Here is a 25,027-nt window from a genome sequence, read left to right as displayed (position 1 = left end):
TCACAGATCTTGAATCTGAGAAACTAGAAAGACCGAGCACTATCATTTAATGCAATGTGACATTTGTAGGGGATTGAGATCAAGGCAACATCAAAACAAATTGCTGACATTCTGCTCAAATTACCGTTGATGTAGTCTAAACCTATTTCTGACCCTCTGCTTCTCTGCTTTGGGGCTGGAGAGTACAGTAACTGCTGTGTTTCTCTGCTTTGGTGCTGTAGAATACAGTAACTGCTGTGTTTCTCTGCTTTGGTACTGTAGAATACAGTAACTGCTGTGCTTCTCTGATTTGGTGCTGTGGAATACAGTAACTGCTGTGCTTCTCTGATTTGGTGCTGTGGAATACAGTAACTGTTGTGCTTCTCTGCTTTGGTGCTGTAGAATACAGTAACTGTTGTGCTTCTCTGCTTTGGTGCTGTAGAATACAGTAACTGTTGTGCTTTTCAGCGATGGTGTTGAGAGATAATTGGCCAGGAATAGCCGCGGGATGATACCAGCGGCCTCGCCCCCTTTTAAATTCTCAGAGAGTACGGGGGGGGAAGCCCGGCGACAGACGCGAAAGCCGTGGGTCTTCAAGGGAACAATGGCGGCCGATTGACTCAGAGGCCAGCGATCTCGCTGGGGCCACGGTTGGGAACAGCTGTGGCTCAACCTGACCAATTAGGAGGCCGGTTTGTCCGCTGGGCCTGCACCTGCTGGGATATGTGTGTCAGCGTCCCCCCACGGAGGGGAACACGGAGAAGGCAAGCCAGGCCCTGTTTGAGATGGAGAGAATCATGAGATGAGGAGAGGTGGGGGGTGATGGTGGAGAAAAGCAAACAAAGGGAGCCAGGAAAAGATGGCCTACAGATATGGACCTGTATATGGGGAAACACAGCATAACACTTCAACAGGAGACATATTTATTAAAACAAGGAGCACATCAACATTTAGGCAGATGGAGAGAGAGATGAGAGACAGAGTGTCAGAGTGAGAGTAGGTGAGCAAGTGAGAGAGAGTGTGTGGGAGTGTGAGAGAGTTCATGTCTGGGTTTCGGTGGTCCTGATCTTATTTTGTCTACATCTTTGATGCTGTTGCCAGACAGTGAAGCTGAGGGTGAGCATTGATTGGATGGCTGACCGGTGTTTATGCCATTAGTCAGTGCCTACTAAAGCCCTCCGTGACACAGGCTCCCAAGCCCTGAGGGGAAACAATGAGGCAGGGAAGCTGACGTCATATTATCCCATACAGTAACTGACACAATGGATGTCTTCTGGAGGCAGTGAACTAGAAAGAGACCGTCTTGACACAACAGATGTAAACTTGAGCTCCATTGTCCATATCACGAAAAAAGAGCCACCCCCTCCAACTGCCCTGCTACTCATCCTGTCCTCAATTTACACATTGCGTAACCTATGCCATTCTGGCCTTAGTTTTAATATGACGGATGTTCTGTTACTCACAGTGTGGATGCCTTACTTGTCCTTTACTCACAAATGTGACTCGGTGGGTGCTGTTTGGGAAAGCAGGTGGAGGGAGCGAGTGTATCCTCCTGACTGGTGGACAGGTATCCCACCGGTGCCTGCTTGTGTCATGGCAGAGGTCGCAACAGGATAAGCTTTTTCCAGAGAGACAGTGGGTAGTCAACACCTTTGAGGATATGCTATCCTGTAGGACTAGGGTGTGGCTGTGTGTGTGTGTGTGTGTGTGTGTGTGTGTGTGTGTTTTTCCATGTCTGTGTCCGTGGAGACCGTGTGCATCTGTGTGTGAAGAGGTGGGGTTAACAATGAGGCTGGTGTGATAGGGATTATAGGTGAGAACTGTGCTCTGGTATACAGTCCACTGGTGTTCACCCTCATTCATCTTCTTCAAATAAAATCAACATTATGCATTTACACCTTTAGACAGTTATGAGTGATGCACAACATACTAGGATAAGTCTTTTAAGATGAAGATGGAATCAAAAACTACACAGCTAGAAATCGTCAGAGACTATTTCTAAAGACAAAGACAATGTGTGTTAAAAAGTACAGAAATAATCGCAAATGTGTCATGCCTAACCAGGTCAGTAGACCCATCCGTTTCACTGCTGCAAGGGGAAAGCCTCAGATTGATGGACATAATGGATCAATTGATTAGCCTAAATTGCTGTGATAGCCACTTGTCACCCATTTAGCAGCTCTGCAGTAAGTATTCACCATTATGCGCTTTAATAATATACTGTAATTACCATAATAATCTGCTCTGTCTGTAATCTAGTGCGCAGACAAAACAGAAGCCAAATCCACTGATGTGGTGCCAGGGCATAAGTGTTAAAAGCCTTACATGTTAAAGGGGACTTGTTCAGAAACGGTTAGCTGACGGGAAATGGCTGTGGGTGCAGATAATTTCATCTGAAGCGATGCTGTAACGGCTCTGGATGATAGTGCTGAGGACAGCCTTCCAGGGGGCTCTGTGGTAATGTTATCATACCTGCCGGCTGGGAGAGGGGATCCAGAACAAGGGCTTAGTGCTTTAGATCTGCGTCCCTTTTTTCTTCTTTAATCATTTCGCTGTGAATGTTATCCGCCGTCCAGTGAATGACGCTCTCAACAGGAGGCTTATTTCCAGCACCTGGAGGCCTGTAGTGTACAGCGACGTGTGGTTTAGTCGCGCGCTGCGAGTGGCCAGATAGCTGTGGTGGTTTTAATCCTTTTCCTTCCATCATGTGAGCCGTCTGCACGTCGCACTGCTGAGTAGGACCAGGGAGAGAGACATCTGGCCTCCATGTCAGAAAATGCGTTGGTGACCCATCGGTGATATTTACAGTAAAGTCTTTTCTGGAACCCAGACATTCTTTATACATATAATGTGCTGTCAGGCATTGCTTCTTCTGTGTACAAAGGACAGTTTAGGTGGCCAAATGGCATGTTTATAAGGGGCAGTTAACCTCGTGTTCGGAAGGTTAGGCCTCCAGCCGATGATGTCTGTGATGTTTTTTGAAATTACAGAGTAATTATAGCTGGAGTCGAAGTCTAATTTGCATCTGTTTAATTTTTGTAGCAGGAGGGCATGCTTTACATTTCCCACTGGAACTTGTAAAAAAACAGCTTTGAGCTTTCGAAAATGCCAACCCATATCCCACTTTCATATGCACACAGACAACACTCTGTACACAGAATTACAAATAGGCCTACATTTAAAAAAACAAGGTCACCAGAGCTAGCTGTCAGCAGCATTTTCTTTTTTTACTGTAGAGAAAAAAAAGGTTCATTATTATAAAGAAACCTTTTTTGGGAGATGTCTTCAGGCAGATAAATGATGGCAGTTTCTTAGCTGGTTCCTTGTCCCAGTGTCCCATTTTCATAACGTACTCATTTCAGAAACATTTTTACTCCTGCCGAACTGCTGCTTGGCATCATGACAAGAAAAACACCTTCATCAGGAATCCTACCATCTCGCCTATCCTTTCACTCATGACCATTGACTCATAACGCTTTCCTGAAGGCATCTGAGTCCCCTGACTCAGTTTTCTAGGCCAGGGATACGGCCCTATTTTTAGCCTGAGGGTTTATCCTTTGCAGGATAAAATATTTTTTAAGGAAATCACACCAGGTGGAAATTTGTATTAACCAAATTAATTGGCATGAAAATGCAGTGGAGTGCTTCACGCTAATTTGAAGAATTAGTTAAGACTGCCTAAGGGTAGGATCCGGTGGCTCAGTCTTGGGGTGAGAATCAATTTTAAGGACTGCAAATATCTCACTTTATTAATTTTCTCTTTTCTCATATTGGCTCCTCTGGATTTTATTCCACTGTGCACGTTAAAGTAGACCTTCACGCCACCTTTTAAAGCGATACTTCGGTACGCCACTGCTGTGGTTGACTGGCCTTCACACAGGGTCCAGTTCAGGGGAGCTTCATTGCTGTAGTGTGAGACTGGAGTCCACCCATATCCCTGCCTCCCTGCCCTTTATGAGAAAGAGCATTCGTCATAGTCTTTCCTGGCGCACTGAAAGGTCCTCCCTCCTTTCCTTTCTCTTTCTCGGCCTCCATTATCCCCTCGTTTCTGTCTGTCCATCCCTCTCTCATTCTGTTAATCATCTCGGTGTCCCTCTTCCTGACGGAGCGCCTCCCGCCCCAACCCCTCTCTCCTCCACCTCTTTTCTCTTCCCTCCCTCTGTCCCTCCCCTCCCCTCTCCTTTTTAAGTCCTTCCACCCATTCTTTTATCCCTCTTTCTCCCGCCTTTGAAAGCGAGAAAAGGCCAGGAGACGTGCTTTGTTGAGTGAGCGTCGTCATGGTGACCCCAGCGATGCCTCAGAAATCCCTGCTGGGTGGGGACTGGGAGACTCTTCATTGTGGTGCAGTGGGACATGGGGGGAGGGGTAGAGCGTAAAGTGCAAAAACTGCCACTTTGCAACCAACTATCCCCCCTCCTGTTCCCAGGCATGCCCGGGGCCTTGGAATCTGCTGGCAGTGGTTACCCAGCATAAAGTGTTTTTTGTGTGTAAACCTCTTACTATGCAAAATTTCTTTGACATATAAGTCACTCTGTACATTTGTAACAGTGTTTTAATTGTATGACATCTTGGGCAGGTTTCACAGATGCAGATTTTGCCTAGTCCTAGAGTAAATTCAATTTTGAATAGAGATTCTCCCTACAAAACTGAATTTGTATTACTGTGTGACTAATCAATAGGTTTGATTTGCTTTAAATGATTAAACATTTCTGTGAAATAAGACATTTTTAAAAGCAAAGATGATTTATTTTTGCAGTAATTTTTCTCTTGGCATTGAGGCTTATTTGAGGCTTGTATTTGATGTAAAACCATGAGAAATTGTGTTCATTCTTTTCCTCAGAGCTAATTCCGATGGCTGAGTATCACAGAAGAGCATTGCGTGTCCGAGGCCTTTTGATTTGCGACGCGTAGATGTTGTGTGGAGTATTTGATTTCCTGCCCTCAGCTTGCATCACAATGGGATGGTTTCTTTTGTCCGACGCGGCCTCTCGCTCTGCTCCGTCGCTCCGGTGCGCTGGATGTGTGTGGGATGACATCATCCCTGCTCTTTCAGGGGTCAGAGCGGCGGGATTAGGCTTGGGGCATGGAGAGGTTAGCCCTAGCAGTGCGAGTGTACACCAATAGGTCCTCGTAATCACCCTGTGTGTGTAAACAGTGGGGGAATGGAGACGCCATCTCTTGCCTTGGGTTGCGTTTCCTTTGTCTTGAGTTTCTGTAAATCCTTAATGCATTGGCCTGAAATCTTCTGGAGCATTTCACAGCGGGGTTGGCTGGTGTGCACAGAACCTTGTTCTGCCTGTACGCCACCACTGTGACCTACCTGTGATTCGGGATGGTCTGCTGATACACTTACCATGCCTCCTTGGCTTTTTCTTCAGCATTAACATTTCCTTCAAATGCTCCACCAAAGGAAATTCTGTCCCAAATTGAAATTTCACATAATCCATTTAGGCGCTAAGCACCAGTGTAGCCTGTTTCCCATTTGTTTGAAGGATTTAAATGCCAGGGGGGATCTCTTAAAGAGATTGGCTTCCAGTTACTCAAATCATTACTCCTCAGCGATGCTTTAATGCATTCTTTTAGAGCGAAATTTTCTGCTTTCATATCCGGTGTTTCAGCTGTTTTTCAAATAAAACAATGCATTCCGTACTGTGTATTTGAGCAACAGGTTGGTGTGATTTTAAAGGGCACTGATTTTGAAAGCTATTTGTGCTCTGCATATCTGAGTCACATGTACTGCTTTTCTACAGTCCAGGGAATGAGCAAGCTGCTTGGTGTGTTTGTGACCTTGCAGCAAGGGGACTTCTTCGATTGCCAAGGTGCTCAAACTGTCACTTGCTGCAGTGACGCTTGTCGTAGCGGTTCACAGCTGGTGGTAAGGGCCCTGTTCACAGCTTAGACTCCCTGTGTAGAGATGGAGAGCTCAGTTAGCACCTCTGTTGTTCTGCACTCATCTTCACACGAGGTTCACGTGATTGACGGGAGAGGGGAAGAGTGCTGAGGATTGCACTGGCTGTGCTCAAATGGCACAATTATAATCAGAGCTCAGACAAACCTTCTAACAGGCTTTCTCATGCACAGCGCATGAATCAATACATATTGATCCATAGTTTCAAAACAACATAATTGCAGTAGAACTGAGGACGTCTGTAGGAAATTTAAGTAGCTCTTTATAATTGTGAGAACACCACAATCTACTCAGTAATGAGATGAGTGGCACAGTAAGATAATCCTTCGAAAGGTGATCCCGCCTTCATCTTTATCAATTAATTACATTGTGAAATAAATGCGTTTACCTTTGTAAAGTAGTGTAGGAACCATCTGGCAGTAGGACACACCCTTTGAACCTCCTGCAACAGCCACAGTCTGTTGGACTTCATCAGTATTTCCAATAGAATTTTCCAAAAAAAACAAAAAATCAATCAATTAATCAATTCAATAATAAAAAAAATTACATTGAAAAACATGTTTCATGAGCCTTGAGAATGTTTCTTTTTTATTCATTTGTTGGCATTTCATTTTTGTTTTCTTGGATGATGCTATAATGTTGCATTAATTTTAACAAAGGTAATGACTAAAATGAATGGCAAATCATAGCCAATCTTGAACCAGTTTGAATAATCATTAATGGGGAGAAAATGAAGTATTATCACACAATTCAAAGGACAAGACTGAAAATCACTCCTTTTGTCAGCAGAACACTCGTTTTAATCACACGTGTCTAAATATGGAAATTGTGCTGGCCTTAATTGTGTTTGCTCATAGAGAATTAAAGGTTTACAGCCCACTCCCGGTGAATCACACACTATTGACTTTAATTAAACGAGCTAATGGCGGTTAACTACGTATGTGACATCCATTCCCAAAATTTGATTGTTGGGCAGTACAGCTTCGTTATCTCTGGTCTATTATTTCTGTTCTAATGTCTGTAATATCACTTCAGGGTTTACATCTGACAAAGCCTGATCTGACAATTACCACAGTGTTTATGACATCTCTTAATTACAGGCCTCTGTTCTCTGTCTTTGAGTGGCTGCCATCTGGGACGGACAGTTTCGTCTTCCAACTGGCAAATGCTGCTCGGGGGGGCACAGTGTGTTCCTGGGGAGTATTTCAGCATGAGTTTGGACCTCATAATCATTATTTTCGAGAAAAAAAATCCCCACCATCATGTGGAATTTCGAGCCGAACTTCCAGCTGCTCTTGGATAACCCTTCCTTGGGAATACTCAGCTGAAGACTAATGCTTGTTGTGGAGACCTGCTTGTTTTTTTGCCTGGCTGTTTCAGCGTTCTGAAATAGTGTACGATTTGATACTTGGCACATTTCTATATTGTTCATGACTTGCTTGACTTGCTTGACTTGCAGGCGATCAGGGACGTTCACTCTGCTCTTCCCGTATAGACTTGTTTCCCCATTATCTTACTGTGAGTATTTTGTGCATCCTAGCCTCTGGGTCTGCTCGAGAAATCTCCAGGAAAAGCATTACTGCTTGTGCTCAACCAATCTCTGCATGAGTGCATCTGCACACATGCTGTGAAATGGCACTGATGTTGATGACCGTAACAGAGTAATTACCATTTCTTCTCTGAGCTAACGTAGAAAATATTATGAACATGTTTTATGCAGAATTTCACAGTGGACACTTGATGAATATTGCAGGTTTTATTCATTTTCCATCCTGTATTGTTTCAACGATGAGTTTTGGCTTGCTGTAAAATGTTTATTCCGTCAATTTCCCCATGTAAGCCTGTTTCCCTGTGGATAGACTGATGTGACATCATGGGGGCGTAGTGGTTAAAGTAAATGACTGGGACACGCAAGGTTGGTGGTTCTAATCCCGGTGTAGCCACAAAAAGATCTGCACAGCCATTGGGCCCTTGAGCAAGGCCCTTAACCCTGCATTGCTCCAGGGGAGGATGGTCTCCTGCTTAGTCTAATCAACTGTACATCACTCTGGATCAGAGTGTCTGCCAAATGCCAATAATGTAATAACATCATTGTGGAATCGGGGAGTGACCGTAGACAGGGACAGTTCAGGCTCTTTAGAAATCACTTTGTCTAAAGGAGTTTGTGGCTAGGTGCGAATGGGCTACAGGAAGTTTAATCAGGGGGGAGCCCGATCTGGCTGAGGTTTTTGGGATGCTGGGTGCTGACCCAAGTAACGGTTACGGCTGCTCCCCCTCCTCCCGCTGCCCCCAGAAAGGTCTTTGCAGGGGGCAAGTAGGGGTTAATACTTTGGCCCCCTTAGACTCCCTCCCTGCCTTTCCCCCATTCCCCACTCTCTTCCAGTCCCATTGCAGTTGCCACCATCTGTCCATGTTAGCATCCATCCACTGAAGACGCTGACTTCCTCACCTCATTCTGGGACATTAATCACCACCGGGGCCCCCTGTTTCTGGCTGCTGATTGGCCGCTGAGGCGGATTATGCCCGCCCCCCTGCTGAGCTCGCCCTCTTCATGTCAGTGTTAATGGACGAGAACTTTAATTTGGTTCCCATGACATCCTGGAACTCTACCATAAATGGGGCAGCATTAAGGTCTTTTAGTCTGTTGTGAGGTGTGCTAAAAATGGGTAGACTATATATGTATACAACATGTATGTATAAATCTCTCATGGTTTCTTTCTTTCCACTTTCCATCTCTCTAGGTCACGCACTCTCTCTACCCTCTCTCCTCACTCTCCATCTCCCCCTCTCTCTCCTTCTCTTTCTCTCTCTCGCACACTCTCTCCCTCGTTCTACCCCCCTCCCCCAATTAGCAAGCCAACGGCATGAAAATGAAGTAACTTGGACCTGAAACTCTAGCGTGACATTTAGTGACTCACAGGATGTCATGTCTTGTTACGTGCTGCCACACTCGTGATGGTGGGTAATATGTAAACATGTCCGACGCACAACTTTTTTCCCTGCGTGCATGCGTCTGTAAAGTGGGACAGTGTGTCACGTGTCCTAAACAATGATGTCATCACTTAGTTCCACCTACTTCACAAAGCTTTTTGAACATTTTAGAATACATTTGCATTTTTTTTAAAACGTTGCATTTTTCTTTGAACCAGCTATTTAGTGTTAAAGAATAAAAATTTATGTTGCTGCTGGGTTTTCAGATCTTTTCAAGGTGACCCTTATTAAACAAGCAGCTCTTTTCCACAGAGACTTAGATGGCTGGATCACTGCTGAAGCTACACTCATACATTAGCCAGGACAAGGCAGATAATCTTAGATGGCGTAATTTATGTATTTAATTATCCAAGGGTAAACGCTGTCAAATGAATTCCATTGAACTATCTCTCCCTCTTTGTTGCCGTTTACCTCCATGTTTGAAGGTACTCATTTGCACTGGTCTCTATGGTATGACTATGGCCCATATATTTTTTTAGTACTTAATTTTCAATTAAATTAATTTTTAAATGGACATCATTGAAATTGCGGTTACACCTCCAAAAAAGTAGTACATTTGAGCTGTACTCATAGTAAGTACAGTATGTTGAGAGCACATTGCTCACAATATGACCGCTGGAATGGACGTTTTGTAAATGTTCATTATTATGTCCAGTTAAGCCATTGCACATGTAGTGAGAATTGAAATGATTTGTTACTTGCCATTGTTCTTGTATACTGAGCCTTCATATCTTTGTAAAGTATGAAATATATCAAGCTGTTCTACTCAACATAAGCACTTGGTTACATTGGTTACTTGGTTGGTCCACAGTCCAGCTTCAGTTGGAATTTCTGCATCAAGTACAGTTAAGTGCTGACATTTTGATTGAGCGGAATTTAAGCTGCTTTTTCATGTAAAGTAATGGATCCATTTCTCACATCCCCTGAGTTTACACTGAGGTCTTGGTGCTGGTGGAGCAGCACTGGTCAGTGGGGCACAGGGTGCCACTGGAGGGGGTGTCCCTTTCCCTGGATCCGTGTTTGCCGCCCACCCGATCCTGATCAACTCTGACTCTGTCATTTTCCTGATGCAATACGCACCATCCAACGGACCAAGATCTGTCCTTCCTGGTTCCCCTTTTTACTCAGTCTCTCTCACTTGCTCTCTCTGTCTTTATGATGCACTCATTCTCTCATTCTTGCTGTCTGTCTCTAACCAATTAGGCCTATTCTTTTTGTCTTTTATCTGTCCTTGCAAGAAATAGCCTCGTTTACACTTGAGACCTACAATTTTCCCTGGATTTAAGCTGTTTGTCTACAGTTTGGTCCACTGCATATCCAATGATGGGCCTCTGCTGTTTGGACTTATTATTCTAAAAAGTGTAGGTAAATCTGGTAGATCAATATGAATTCCACCTCAGAGAAATCTGATTTCATGCTCTCTCTTTTTTTCTTTTTTTTTTGCCCTTGTTTTTTTGTTTTCTCAAATTTTCTTCTCAAATTTGGAATATCCAGTGAGCCTGTCTGGTCACTCCTGTGCTGTTTCTGGTGTTATTCGTTTGACCATGTTGGATTCCCAGGGGTTTGTTTTGTGCCTGTTTTGGACAGTTGTCCATATGTGTTGAGTTTGTTGTTGTGGAGCCGGATGTGCTTCACGGTTAGACTCCCAGGTTGGACGGCCCTGACATGGAGACTCGAGGGGAGCAGAGGAGTGCCAGAGAGTATCACAGCTTGCTGTGAGATCCCGGCCTCCTCCTGAGGGCCTGACCGCTCACCTCACTGGCAGACGTGCCCGCTGCTCCTCGCACCGAGCCCACTGAGGCGAACCCATGCGCTAACGTGCTAACGCGCTGGCAGACATGAAAAGGCTTAATCTCTCACTGGCGCCGGGCATGAGCAGGGGCAGTTCCTGGCATCGGAGGCGATGGGGGCTGCAGCACAGGACTGGCAGTGCTGTCGTATTAGCCAGCCTTTGCCCTGTCTTCTCGCCCTACAGTTCCCAAACACGGGTCTACAGATCAGCAATGGTCCCAAACAACATGGCTGCCGCAGCCCAGGAATTAGTTAGTCATAGTGAAAAACATGATATTTCTGACAATAGGTCCTTGAGACTTAATTGACACTAAATTGCTGGTCCACGGGCTGAGAGAATTTGTTGTACTGTTGTAGCCCTGGTTCTGCCCGGCTGCCTAGCCCTGGTTCTGACCTGTTTCTTGGCCCAGGTTCTGACCCGTTGCTTGGTGTGGGTGATGCCTTGTTGCTTGGCCTGTACTATGCCGCTTGGCCCTTCCACAGGCATCAGCCCTGCCACTGGCAGTGCTTCACGATCAGTCTGGCATAAGCCTTCATAATTCTAGTCATTTGACGGAGGCTGTGGCTAACCGTAAGCCAGCCGGGCTAATCGCGCGGCTCAGGGATTGTGATTGCTTAGAGAGTCGTGTAATCGGCTGATGTGAGTCTGGCTTTCCATCATTCAGCGACAGAGACATTGTGTCTTTTGAATAACTGACCAAGGATGCTGCAATGATCGGGCTTGGTCGTAAATAAGGGGAATGACATCCCTGCATGTATAAAAATGCTGGGAAGTGTGGTCCGCTATACCTACAGCCTGCATGCTTGCACAAGGACGTTGACAGAAGGCAGGAGCATGTTTTTTCATGAGCTTCACTGACCGCGTTACTGTCTCATGAACAACGAGGTCTCAGGTGATGTCAGCATGGAGCTCAGAGAGAAAGAGCGCCATCAAACAGCGACGGACAGAATCCCCAGGATCTTTACGTCTGTTATTGGCTAATTAAAGCCCAAACAGCCAAACAGTCGCTGATCAGTTAATAAATACACACTGCAAGTATGTACTGTGAGACAGTATCCTCAAAAGTGAAAAGCCTCCTCACTGTAGGCCCATTGATGTCACTGACACACTGCACAGTGAAGACAACTGTACATTTCTATTTTCCATTTGAGCGACAGATTTCATTTCCTAGCTTCACATAAGCCCGGAAAATAACTTCATCACATTGCAGCCTTGCAGCCTCTATTGATAGGTCTCTATTTGTCATAGCTGCGGGTTGCCAAAAACCATAGCAACCTGCTGGCTTCATTTCTCCTAAGCTTTTGATTGCTCGTACAAAAATGTCACTTGGACAGGAAGAAGCAGAATTACTCTAAGCTGTTTACCTTTGGGTATTGATGGAAGATAATAGAAATGTGAAAGTGTTAAAACCGGCAGTCATTATTGTACAATGTTTAAGCAGATCCTCATTTTCTACTCGGGGAGACATGGTGACTCATCTGAACGAGCTCGCAGGCAGGGGGGCCAGTTGAATGCTCCACGCTGATCTGCGTTTCAGCGTGAAAGATGGTCCGTATAATCGGAACCGAGGAAGATGTCATGCAGTTTATTAGTGGATGTACCAACACAAATCTCTCTCTTCAATGCTTTTTAAAATGCATGGCAGAGCTGCGCTACACGTCTCTGCAAACAAGCGAACGTGCGCAGGAACGGGGAGACGTCGGAGATGAGCGTCTGTCTGTCAGCGAAAGCGTGTGAAACAGCCCCGCTGACGGGTTTTTCAGAGGAAGGAGACGTGTACGCGGCGGGAGATGAGTACCGTCGACGTCTCCGCCTGTGCCGTCGCTCCGGGCCGATGAGCCGCCCTTAAATCTGTAAATAACGGCCTCGGCGCGGGCGACAGTTACATTCAAACGCTGTGTTTGGAAATGCGTCCACGAGCGTCACTGGAAGCCCTGGGTCTCTGTGGCACGCGTCAGGCTGCTCCCTGGATCATACGCATCACCAGGATCCACACCGATCGTCGTCCGCATCCTGCCACTGGACACTCTCCCCCAGCCCTGCGGTGTGATACTGCACACATCATATCCAGCTGTTAATGTCAGGGAGCTGAGCTTTCTTAATGGTGCAAACTCACCAACAAACCCAACAACTGGCAACGGGGTGGGTATGTGTCCAGAAATCTAGGAAAACGTGCACAGATAGGCCTACAACCAGTATTTAGGCCTATATATGGACTAAATATACACTATATGTAGCTGACCTTTGTGGCGGTTTACACACCGCCCCAGGTTGGGAGAAATATTGAGCATGAGATTAATACACAGATGAGAGAGTATTCAGTGACTCATGATCTGCTTTCAGTTGTTCTCTTTGGAGGGTCCAGGGAGTGTAAGTCGGGTCTTTAGGACCCTGTTATTGGGCCATGGATTATTTCCTTTTCTAGTCTCCTTTATTGAAACAAATGTACAGAGGAATTGAGTAATACATCAAATGGAAAATAAAAACATAATTGCATGACAATGATTCATATTTCAGTCGTCTGTACTGCATTGTTTTCAAAGATTTAGTCCGAATTTGCAGTTCATTGGACCTTAAAGACTCGTAATACATGCTTTTGTTCATTTCACCATTATCCAGTGATCTTTAACACTATTGACAGTTCTGTTAATATATGTATTGTAAATGTCTGTCATCCTCATATTTTTTCCACATTCCGATAGTGTATCTCCTCTGTTCAGACTGTAAAAAAATGTCATGCTTGGAAGCCGTAATGATGCTCAGGAAGGGGTGTAAATATTTGTTTTTTGGTACACTGACTTGCATATTAGAAATGCATAAAGTTGACCCTTGTGCACGTCACAGCCCTATCTGAGGCCAGTATTCACTGGCATTTGTAAGATATGACGGTTGTGGTTGCCCGGCATGTTCTTGGCAGGAGCCACGGTAACGGTATCCGAGGAACCAGCGGATTTGAACCCGCTCTTCATCAGGCGGGACCAAGCAAATGAACTCAACGATCCAGAGACATGATTTATCAGAAAATTACATACAGTAACTGAATCTTCAACCTGCATTTTATCGCCTACAAGGCTCTGTCCATGTTTGTGGCAAACGGTAGACTTTAGCAACTAAGCCTCATGGGAATTTGGCTGGGTTTCTTTTACTCACATGACTTCCAAAACGGCATAGACTGTGGGAACAGAATTTGAGCCAATATCAATATCCATGTATGTCTGCATTAGACAATTCCCTATGCAATTGATAGGAGGCTAAATTACCGTGCATATCTAATTAGTCTGTTGGTCTGCCTCTCTTTCTCCATTCCTGTGTGAATACTCACCTGTGGATAGGAACCTTGGTTATAAACAGGGTGTAACCCATAGACTGACAAAGCAATATGGACCCAAGCGCCTGTGCTGTCACGCACTAACTACCCAGGGGCTCGTAAAAAGCCATTTGAAAGGGTACACGTGAAGTTGGTCTTCGCCATGTTGTACAGTTTGGAGCCAGAGACGGTAGAGAACAGCAGTGGCGGTTGTGATCAACGTCTCTCTATAAGACCAGGAAATGAGCTTTAGAAATAAAGGCCAGCTCTGGCTGCGTGGTGTAACCCGATGTAGATATATTTAGCGGACAGTAGGAGAGAGCGCAGGGAGGGGGTGCTGTCAGGGTGTGAGTAACCCCGCTGATAAAGATGCTGTATTGGAGAGGGAGAGCGCAGTGCTGTCAGACCTAATGGGTCAGGAAAGGTCATGAGGACACAATCCTTAGATAAGCTGGCCGGTCACGTACGCACAGTGTCAAACCATATCTGTATGAAGATTTACATTGTAGGCAGTTAGCTGATGTTATCCAGAATGATTTATATAGCATAGTTTACATTCTTTACACACGGTCCATCTACAGCATACTGCTGCAGAGTTACTGAAGCGGTTCTGGCTAAGTACCTTACACTGCAGTGTCCCTCCTGTTTGCCAGCCCGGTTCCTTAACCTTCATGCACTGCTGCTGTAGTACTGCATCAGCTCCCTGTGTTTAATACCCCCGTGAACCGCTCCATGGAAGACCAGAAATCTGGACCCGTGCAGTTTTGTACCACTAATTCTTCATAGATTTTTTCAGTGTGAGGGAATTATTGGCAAATGCATCATTTTGTTTGTAGAGTCAGCAGATACTATGGGCCATGCCAAACGCTTGTCGTCAACATGGCTGGGTGGGGCAACTGCTCAAATGAAATCTACAAACATATAATGTGTTCTGTTGAGTGACTGCAAATGTAAGATAGAAATCCTCACAATTTAATATCCTCTTGCAGTATTTGCACCCTCCAAATGTCTTGTGGGAATAAATGAAGAAAAGGCTTGCCTCTCACTGGGTTGAACAGTGTTTTAACTGTCCTACTTTTGAAGTGATTGGTATGCATTGCATATCCTCCAAATGTATTTTTTAAAAGCACATAACATGCGCCAGTGATTGGGTGCCTGCGGTTTGTGTGCGTGTGCCTGTGTGTTTTCATGTGTATGTGTGTGCATGTACTGTATGTGTTTGTGTGTGTGTGCATGCTCATGTGTTTATTGTGTTTGTGTGTGTGTGTGTGTTTATGTGTGTAGGTGTGAGCATGCATGTGTGTTTGTGTTTTATTTGTGTGAGTGTGTGTGTGCGTGTATGTGCATTTGTGTGTGTGTGTGTGTGTGTGTGTGTGTGTGTGTTTATGTGTTTTGGCATGTGGGAGAGTGCTACACTCCCCTAATTTTGGGAGCTCTTTCTAATTAGGGGCCTCAGTGACTGGGGACCTGGAGTGGCTGGACTGAAGAGGTCCAGATTAAAGCCTTGTTAAACACCGGGTCCTCTCCCTTTCTGGCCCTGGCTGCCCACAATGGGCCAGGCCTGGGGGCCGCTGGCTTCGCCGTTTGCTTCTGTGGGTTCTTGTCCATAAAAGCTCTGGGGCTTCTCTCCCTGGCTCCTGTCCAGGGCCCCTGAAACAAAGGCCCCCATTGATGATTATTTGGGGAAAGGCACAAGCTTGTTTTCGCTCTTGGTTTGATTTGATTACGTGTTTGGCTTTCTTCCTCCGCTTGCCTGAAAAGCAATTGGTAATCTCCTGTCCAGCAGCAAAACCTGTTACTGAGGAATAATGCATCCCTACCTTCAGTCACAAATACATCCTGTTTCATTTAAATCTAATAGGAATATAAATTTTGAAAGATGGAAAAAAAAAAACTTCTAAATCATTCATTTTGTTATTGAAAGATTTTAAATTGGCAGTATTTGCCATTATAAAAGCCATTATAAAAGCATTATATATTAATTTAGGCTATGGCCTACATACAGTAAAAAAACAATGCGATGAAATCCAATGAATCCAATGCAATGTGTTTCCTGTGTGTGCGTGCACACGCGTGCTGTAGAGTACTGTAGTTGGTAACATGCACCTTTTGCTTGACAGTTCACTGCTGTGAGTCTGGGCCCCATCATAGCAGTGGGATATAATTTGCTTTGTCCAACAGGGTTAGGTGGGCTTAAGTTGGACAGGCTTCCCTGACTTAAAACCACAGTATCACCTCTATACTCACCCGGCACCTGCAGGTGACCAGTTGTCTTTAGGGAAAGGTGTGCCTCTCCTCCGATTAGCTCAAGCTCTCTTGTAGTATTTTGTATAGGTTGTGGCGTGGAAAACAGTCACTGGTTTATTGGGGAGCCTATTGAAGATCATGTCCTTCAGATACTGTCTGCATAGATGGGGGTGGCATATTACATGAGTGTGATTTGCAAATGAGAAATGTTCGTGTTCATTGGCGTGTGTATAGTGCTGTTTGTATTGTATTATTGGCTTGTGTACTCTGCTCATGTTTATGAAGTGCATAGGTTTATTCCTTGTTCTAAAATATAGTCTTGTCTGTAAGTTATGTGAACAGGCATTCTTTTCTCAGGCACTAAACACTATAACTAATTTTGAAATGTATTATCAATAGATAGACTTACTGCTACGTTTTATATGCGCTTCAATGTCAGCGTCCCGTTGGCTCACTAGCGCCCCTGTGGTTTCCCCCCCTCATGTCTGCAGATGGGATCCATACGGTGGCAGCGCAGTGCCTCCTGCAGGTGACCATCATCACGGACGAGATGCTGTCCAACAGCATCACCCTGCGGCTGGCCAACACCTCCCAGGAGCGCTTCCTCTCCCTGCTGCTGGCCCAGTTCCTGGAGGGCGTGGCCCGCGTGCTGTCGGCGGCACGGCAGGACATCGTCGTCTTCAACATCCAGGACGACACGGACGTGAGCGCCGGCATCCTGAACGTCAGCCTGTCGGTGGCGGGCGGGCGGCGGGGCCGCTTCTTCGGCTCCGAGGAGCTGCAGGAGCGCCTCTACCTCAACCGCAGCCTGCTGGCGCGCATCTCGTCCCAGCGCGTGCTGCCCTTCGACGACAACATCTGCCTGCGCGAGCCCTGCGAGAACTACATGAAGTGCGTCTCCGTGCTCAAGTTCGACAGCCTGGCGCCCTTCATCGCCTCCGACACCATCCTCTTCCGCCCCATCCACCCCATCAACGGCCTGCGCTGCCGCTGCCCGCCCGGCTTCACCGGGGACTTCTGCGAGACGGAGATCGACCTGTGCTACTCCAAGCCCTGCGGCCTGCACGGCGTGTGCCGCAGCCGCGAGGGGGGGTACACCTGCCAGTGCTTCCAGGACTACACCGGTGAGTCTGCGCCTCTCTTTTACTCATTTAACCCTTCCTTAAAGGCTCCTTCTTCCTTATTTTTATCATGGTAGTAATAGATATCAAATATAGCATGGTTTGTTTCTCTTAAGCTTTAAACAGAACATTTTAAGCACGTGTTCGTGCTCAGCAAAACCAGACTGCTGATTTGGCATTGCAATACAATTCCCATAAAGCATTTTACTTAATATCTATAGGCATCACGTACGATTTGCAATTAACTATGGGCGCTGGACCTAAGGGGGACATGGAAATGGGTGCGTACACGATCTGTCACGATGAGACTAAAACGATGGGAACATCATCTTATGTTGCAGCGTCTCTGTAGACGCGGGCCCCCTAGCTTATAATGGGCTGAATGGCCACCGTTATTACACCCAGTCAGCAAAAGGCCTGTTTACAGAGTTACAGAGTATCTCCCTGCTAACTTTTTTGCAGACTCTTCTATTTTAATATTCTGTATATATATATATATATATATATATATATGCAACTATGCAGGATAAAACTATCTTTAATATAATCTTTGGTGTGAAATACATTTTCAGTGAAGCGAGTTATGTATTCATACTTGTTCCAGTATTGATTTTATTTACTCCTTAAAGAAATATATTTGCACTTATTAGAATGAAAAAAAAAACTTTCAAAAAATAAAACTGTTACAGTAAAGCTAAATCTGAGCAGTACCAATCAGTTACGTTACACAAGCATGTAATTAAAACCAGAAAAAAAGTCTCAGTTCAGAGCTAACTTCCATATCTCTCAAACTCAAATTAATTAATGATCGCTGCGGTTGTCACTTTATGTGTCTGAGCAAGAATTGGCCCACTCATGTGACTTTGTGCAGGGTCAGTGGGTTGGCCCACGAGCACTGAATGGGCTTCAACCCTAGAAGGGCTGAAGTTACCTAGCAACGGGACAGAAATCGAAACAATTTGGCCGATCGCATAGCAGGGAGAAAGTTGCATGGCAACAGTGGTGGGTGGTGTGGAAGACACCATTGACTTGAATGGCAGGCCAAGCCCATTGAAAATCATCCCATGGTGTGGCCGGCATTCTGGTGGATGGAAGTGGAGTTAACTGGGACATGGATGTAGAGGAATGGATGAATATGCCTACCCAGACACAAGCACATTTTTCTCTCACTGGGGACCCCCATCCCTCTTGTGTCACCTCTATGCTGGCTTCTTTTGTGCCTGAGCCTGCTCAGACCCAGGGCCTTCACCTGTAGTCTGATTTTTGTAATTGCTTAATCGTATCAAAGTGTTCAAAATGCAAATAGGCTGATATGAAGATTTGAATCTAATAAACTAACTCCGATTGAATGTAGCCTATCCCATATATTCACTATCAGTGCTGTACGCACTTAAAATGATTTTAGTGATGTGCAAATGTACATTATAGTTTTAATTTATAGTTGCACATACAATATTCATAGTGTATGTGTGCTGATTGAATTATTTGTTTATCCAGGGTGCGTATTGCTTTTTTGTAGGCAGATTTTAAAATCAATAAATATTCCCAGATAATACTCAGACTATTCTACAGTTGGGTACAATTATCCTAGAATACACCATATAAAATCATTTTTGCTCATATCCAGGGACACCATGCCTGACCCAGTCCCTCCCTGGAATTGTACCCTCCACTTTACATACATAAGAGATGCAGGATGTATTAATCTTAGAGGATGGGACTGTACAGACAGATCAGACGGCAGTGTGAGAATAGATGCAATGAGCCCATTAGACCCTATACTGTATACTGTAAATGTGGTTCCCTAATGCTGCATGTCCTTACTGGGGTCAGGGGAACACAGAAGGCTGCAATGTAATGACTGATATCGTGGCACAACCCGAGAGCGAGGATGATAAAAATAAGAGGATCAGAAATATAACGGAAGATGCTCCTCAATTATGTATGAATTCCAAGCCAGAGAAAATCTTGTTTCCAGCCAATGAATTTCCCCCTGGAAAAAAAAAAATATTAGAGGATTTTAAAAATGCGCATAATATGCAGCTGGAGCGCTCATAAGTGCCATAACTCAGTTAATGAAAGCATCATTTTCCTCTGAAGATATGGATTAGTTCTGTATTTCCACATCTAAAGAAGATTAAAGGCCTCCAGTGCCCTTCCTGACCAAGTGAATTTCAATGGTAAAAGATAAGATATACTATTATAGCTCTTTATAAAATGTTTATTATAGCTCAGAAATATTACAGAATGTCTGCATGACTGTTACAGTCGGCTAGTTTATTTCATACTTTGTCTAATTTATCCCACTCTTCCTTACTGCGTCAATATTTGTAATAATGAAATCAATCGCTTTCTTATTGCCTAGATTCCTAGATTGAACATGCACACACGTGCGCACATACGTGCAAGCACACACGCGTGCTCCATAGTATGCAAACTTTGCCATTTCCTACTTCAAAACATAGTGGACTAATAAAAGCATTTGTGATTACTGCAGTTGTAACAAAGCATAAACATAAACAGTTTAGTAATGAAGTTATAAATATGTGTAGGCTGCACGGTTAGGAGCAACGCAAGTAGTCTACATTGAAAGGCCAGTTACTGGATCATAGTTTTGTTTTAAACAAAGATAGTTGGAAATTACAATCATTTATATGTCAGCAATCTAAGCGCCATTAATTTGTTACGTGCTTTTTATGTCCAGCTAATCTTTCTTTGGAGTTCATTTGAGATGCTTAGATAGTTTGGAGCTCATTTCTAATTACTTTCAAACTGCAGTTTGGTATAATATGAAATGATCATTGTAACACAGACCCAGTAATTGTTCATTAAAAGGCCACAAGTGTCCTTTGATACACAGGGCTTGTGTGTTTTAAATTACTGTATAATTATGTTTTTTCTGCTTATTGTTGAATGATTGTTTATTGTTGAATCTGGCCGCTGTAACTACGTTTCCTTGTTGCTCGGATTACCCGAAAGCGATCCCTTGCATTTGTATAGCATGTGAAAACAGAAAGCAGGGCCTGTTCTGTGGATGGGGAAATATAAGGTTCATGGCGCTTTTTAAGCCGTACGGCGTGCCCCATTTCTGTTTTTTCCGGCTCCGCGCTTCCCTAATTGGACGGGATAAGCATCCACTCCAGTGTCTTTGGTCTGCTGCACCTGTCGAGCACTGGCCATCTGTGTGCTTCCCCGTTTTTGGGATTTTGGGAATTCGTGCACCAGGGTTCCATCACACACAGCGTTTGAGAAAGTCCCCTCTGCTTGTTTACAAAGCTTTGACGTGATCATATGAGGCAAACGTGCTGGGGGTTGAAAGTAATTTTCCATTAAATTATTATCTGCTTTGCGTTTGACCTGACGCATTAGAGGGGGAGAGGGGGAGGGCAGGAGCGGGGGTGTGCATGGGCTTTGCGGCTCTCAGAAGTTTTCACGATGTGCGCGTCTCTGTACACACAGCTGGGTTCCAGTGGAGTGCTTGTGGTCATGTGACCCACTCAGTGATGTAACGGCAGCCTGCCACTTGCCTTTGACCCCTCAGGTCCAAGGTCAGGGGCCCTGAGAGCGCCTCCGCTCTGCTGCCAGGGTTGTGGAGCGGGAGCGTTAACGCCGCGCGGAGCCTCTCTGTGGGCACGTGGGCGCTGGAGTGTGAGGGACTGCGGATGATGGCAGATGGAGTGTGGGAGGAATTATCAAGAAGACCAATTATTTATAATTCTGTTGGCGGAGACGAGAAGCCGCAGCGGACTTCAGCTGGTCCGAGTCCAGCGGCTACAGCGAAATTGGCCATCATTCCCATCACTGAGCACTCATTCCCATCACTGAGCACTCGTCCCATCACTGAGCACTCATCCCATCACTGAGCACTCGTTCCCATCACTGAGCACTCGTTCTCATCACTGAGCACTCATTCCCATCACTGTAAGTGAGCCGGTCCTGTTGCCTCAGCGCTGCCTCTTTTCATGTGTGTAGGAGCAGGCTGTTAAGAGAGAACTAAGAGTGGTGTTTTACTTTGGGGGAAAATGTTCTCATTGTAAGACTCTTTTTTTTTTTTTGAGTCTATAAGGCTTAGCTAGAGGAGCCTGCCCTTGGAGGAGGCCATTGTGACGCAAATCGGTGGTGGATTAATTATATTCTTTTCTCTGAGTTTCTCAGATGGAGGGGAGGGACGGCTAGAGCAAGTTAGTGCCGAGAATTTATCTGGGGTCACCTGCATTCCTGTGAGTGTTCCGTGGGGTCCCGGGGGAAATCTGAAGATTGAGCACGGATCGACTGTTTTTCCCAGCAGAAATGCCACGGGGTCGTAGGGTCATATCCACTTGTGGAGGCAGTGTATGGTTACACCTACCTCAGGCCCTGCTCCCATCTGTGCTCTTTCTCTAATGGGTCACTCTGTCCTTCCAGCCTCACACCAGTTACCCCACTGTTTCAGTCGGGGCAGGTTTTGGTCTGAGCTTCCCAAACTGTTTGGCTGACAGGGGCCTTGCATTTGAATGTAAAATCGAAGCTCACCGGCACTGTTGTCAATGTTTAAACTAATCGGAGATAACCATCTGTGTAGGAATGTAGTCTTATGCAGAAAAATGTTAAAACTTTGGTCTGAAGGGTGAGGTCGCATGCGTTCAAGGCAAGGGGTTAGTGAAATATTGGACCAACAGATTTGCAGTCTAAATGCAGCCTTGTGTTGTGTTTAAAATATATATTTTTCCTTTTCACATTAGCCGAATGAAAGACCGCTTTTGAGGTTATGCACATAATTAATTAGCCCTTAATCTACCTGCACGACTGGCCACATGCGCTCATCTGTGCTGATTTAAAGTGCCTTTGAGTAAACAGCTCGCTCTGCTCACAGAAGCAGACTGTAAATCTGTCGCTGAACTCTCAGAGTCGTTAAACTCTTAGAGGCAGCGGCGTTCGCTTGTTGGGCTGAGTTACGCCAGGGCAGTTCCAGCAGAGCCCGCCGCGGTATCCTGGAGCGCTGGAGGCTGGGGGCCAGAACTGACTCCTGCTCCCTCACGCTCCAGCGGAGAGGCAGTGTGTTTCCGTTAAACTAGCACCCCGGAGCGCGCCTTTTACCCGTGTCAGCCTGGATATGGGCCGGTTTTAATACTTCTTATCAGCATCCCCACACTGCCGATTGGTCCGGCCCTGCGGCCCTTACTTCCTGTTCATCTGACCTGCTTTGCAGACGTCGCCTCAGATTGAGCAATGGGGTTTGCAAAACGTTCCTGGCACCAGGGGTCTGCTGTTTGAAGTGAGGGCGATCGTGCCGGGCAGTACCCTCTCCTTTAGAATACCAGACAAACTGGTTCTGTGTGAAGGAGTGTGTGCTGAGGGAGGAGGAGGTGGTGGTTAGAGGGGGTTGAGGTTGAGGTGAAGGAGGGCTGAAAGATGGTAAGGTCTAATTATGTGTGCTTGCTGAGGTGGGGGATTTGCTGTTCAATGAAGAGTTAAGTTTCACTTGGTAAATAATATTCCCAGAGGCCTGATTCCACCTGAATTCTCGGTCTGGCAAATTCTCGCAGATGGAAATTTTCAAGGTCCAGCGGGGAGTGAGCTATTGACAGGCACACTTACTGTATAATGATGCTGTTTTCTATACTGTGAGACGCTTGTCATGCAGTGACCTTGTGAATCCCATCTATATCCCTGTGTGTCGTTACACATTCTGACAGATTCTATTTTATATTCAGGCAGAAACTCTGTAAAACTGTCCACTTCTTGTGTGTCTTGAATGCCTGAAAGTGTGTACGTGTGTGCGTGTGTGCGTGCGTGTGTGCGCGCGTACCTGCGTGTATGTGCAAGCGTGTGTTTTAGGGAAGGAACATCTCGTCTTGACTTCAAGAAGAGATTTCTCCTGGGGCGCGTCTCGTTTCGGCAGCCTGAATGATTAATGTCGGAAGTAAACAAAGGGAGAGCGGGAGGGTTCGGGGGTCGCGGGTGGAGAGGCGGGAAGAGCTGCTTCAATAATTCAAACGCTCTTTCACAGGCAGCGCTGGGACAGAGGGACACCTCACCCCACCGTGTCCTCTCACGCTACTCCACCACCTGTGTCAGTACGGTTCCCCCAGGGGGTTACGTGACCCCCCCCCCCCCCCCCCAAAACGGCACACGGCCACGGCCTGCTCTCCGGGTAGCGCAGAGGCTCGCCATCGCCCCGATAACACGGTCTCATCGCTCAGCGGAGTGTAGCGGTTCCTCTTTCGGTTTAACTGGTTCCGTCTGCTTTTTACTGGTTTGTATCTGCTGTAGCTGTTGCTCTCTTGCGGTTGCCTTTGTGTGGGTCCCGTGTCTAATAAAACGTGATTGATTGAGGGGCTGTGGCCCTGTATTGTTCTGGGAAACATGGCAAGCCCAGATGAACACCAGTGTCATTTCCACATGAAAAATTGAAAAGCTGAGGCAGCCGCACCGATGCTCTGCTTAATATGACATATGTACTGTCACTTTCTTCTGTTATTACTATTTAATTACTGTTTCTAGGGTCTAATATTATTAGTTTTACATTTGTATTGCTGATCTTTGTGATTGTTCATCATATAATTTTCCATTTGGCTTGAGTTATAGGCAATATATAAAACATTTTAAATGTTATGCTGTCTAAGGAAAAAAAGACTAATGTTTGGCTCTTGGTATCTGTTTTGTGGTGAGCACATTTATCTATCACTATTTGTCTTAGATGCATCTTAATATTGAAGGGATATGTCGTGATTTCATTTTTCTTCATGACACCAGATTATGAATCAGTTCCGTATTCATGACAATGCAGCACCCATAATTCTGATTATATGCTGAATATGACAAAAATATGTTTACTTATGTTGTATGCTGGGCCAAGTGATCTGCATCTTAAATACTGTGCTTCATTGTGAAGTTCCATCCTCAGCATCTTTCTGTGTTATTTCCTGCTGAATGCACAGTGCCTTGTCCTTGGGCTAGTTCAAAGGCCTGGACTGATGTGGTACATACACAATTAAGAGTGTTATATAATGCGCATATGTGCTATATATGGGCCTGCCTTGGATATATACGCGTGTATATACACTCAGTGAGCACTTTATTAGGCATTTATTAAACTTATTTTTTCTACTGCTGTAGCCCATCCACGTAGAGTTATGATCCGTTGTGTGTTCAGACATGCTCTTCTGCATACCAGTGTTGTAATGTGTGGTTATTTGCATTACTGTCACCTTCTGTCAAAGTGAAATCTGTAATTGTAGCTTTAGTCTGGCCATTCTCTGTTGTCCTCTCTCATCAACAAGGCATTTCTGTACTCAGAACTGCCACTCACTGGATGTTTTTAGTTTTTCGCTACATTTCAAGTAAACTCTAGAGACTGTTGTGCATGTACATTTTTTCCCATTCTGATGGTTGATGTGAACATTAACTGAAGCTCCTGACCCATATCTGCATGATTTTATGCATTGTCAAGGCAGACCACACGCTGATGGCTAATGAGATAATCACATGAATAAGTAGGTGTACAGTGTTCCTAATAAAGTGCTTAGTGGGTATATTTATAACACACACACACAGACACACACACACAAAATGGCATTATGCATTATGCAACAAACCATTAGTCAAATATTTATGTAAAACAAGAATGCCCCTGCTCTTTGACATTCCCGTTTTCACTCATATGGATGATAGATAGATACTTCATGGTCATTTTCCTAATT

General features: G+C 45.2%; 1 protein-coding gene across 1 annotated transcript in view; it reads left to right on the top strand.

Moving 5' to 3' along the window:
* The window catches only part of celsr2 (cadherin, EGF LAG seven-pass G-type receptor 2), a 73,854-nt gene that overhangs the window by 4,960 nt on the left and 43,867 nt on the right, over window positions 1-25,027 (top strand). Inside the window, exon 2 of the mRNA XM_061220144.1 lies at window positions 16,716-17,348. Within this exon, the coding sequence (XP_061076128.1) occupies window positions 16,716-17,348 (633 nt within the window). The remainder of the gene's footprint in view (window positions 1-16,715; window positions 17,349-25,027) is intronic.

Source organism: Conger conger, chromosome 14 (assembly GCF_963514075.1).
Source record: "Conger conger chromosome 14, fConCon1.1, whole genome shotgun sequence".
Taxonomy (NCBI): Eukaryota; Metazoa; Chordata; class Actinopteri; order Anguilliformes; family Congridae; genus Conger; species Conger conger.
Note: the sequence above shows the minus strand (reverse complement) of the source record. Positions and strands in the feature narration are given on the sequence as shown.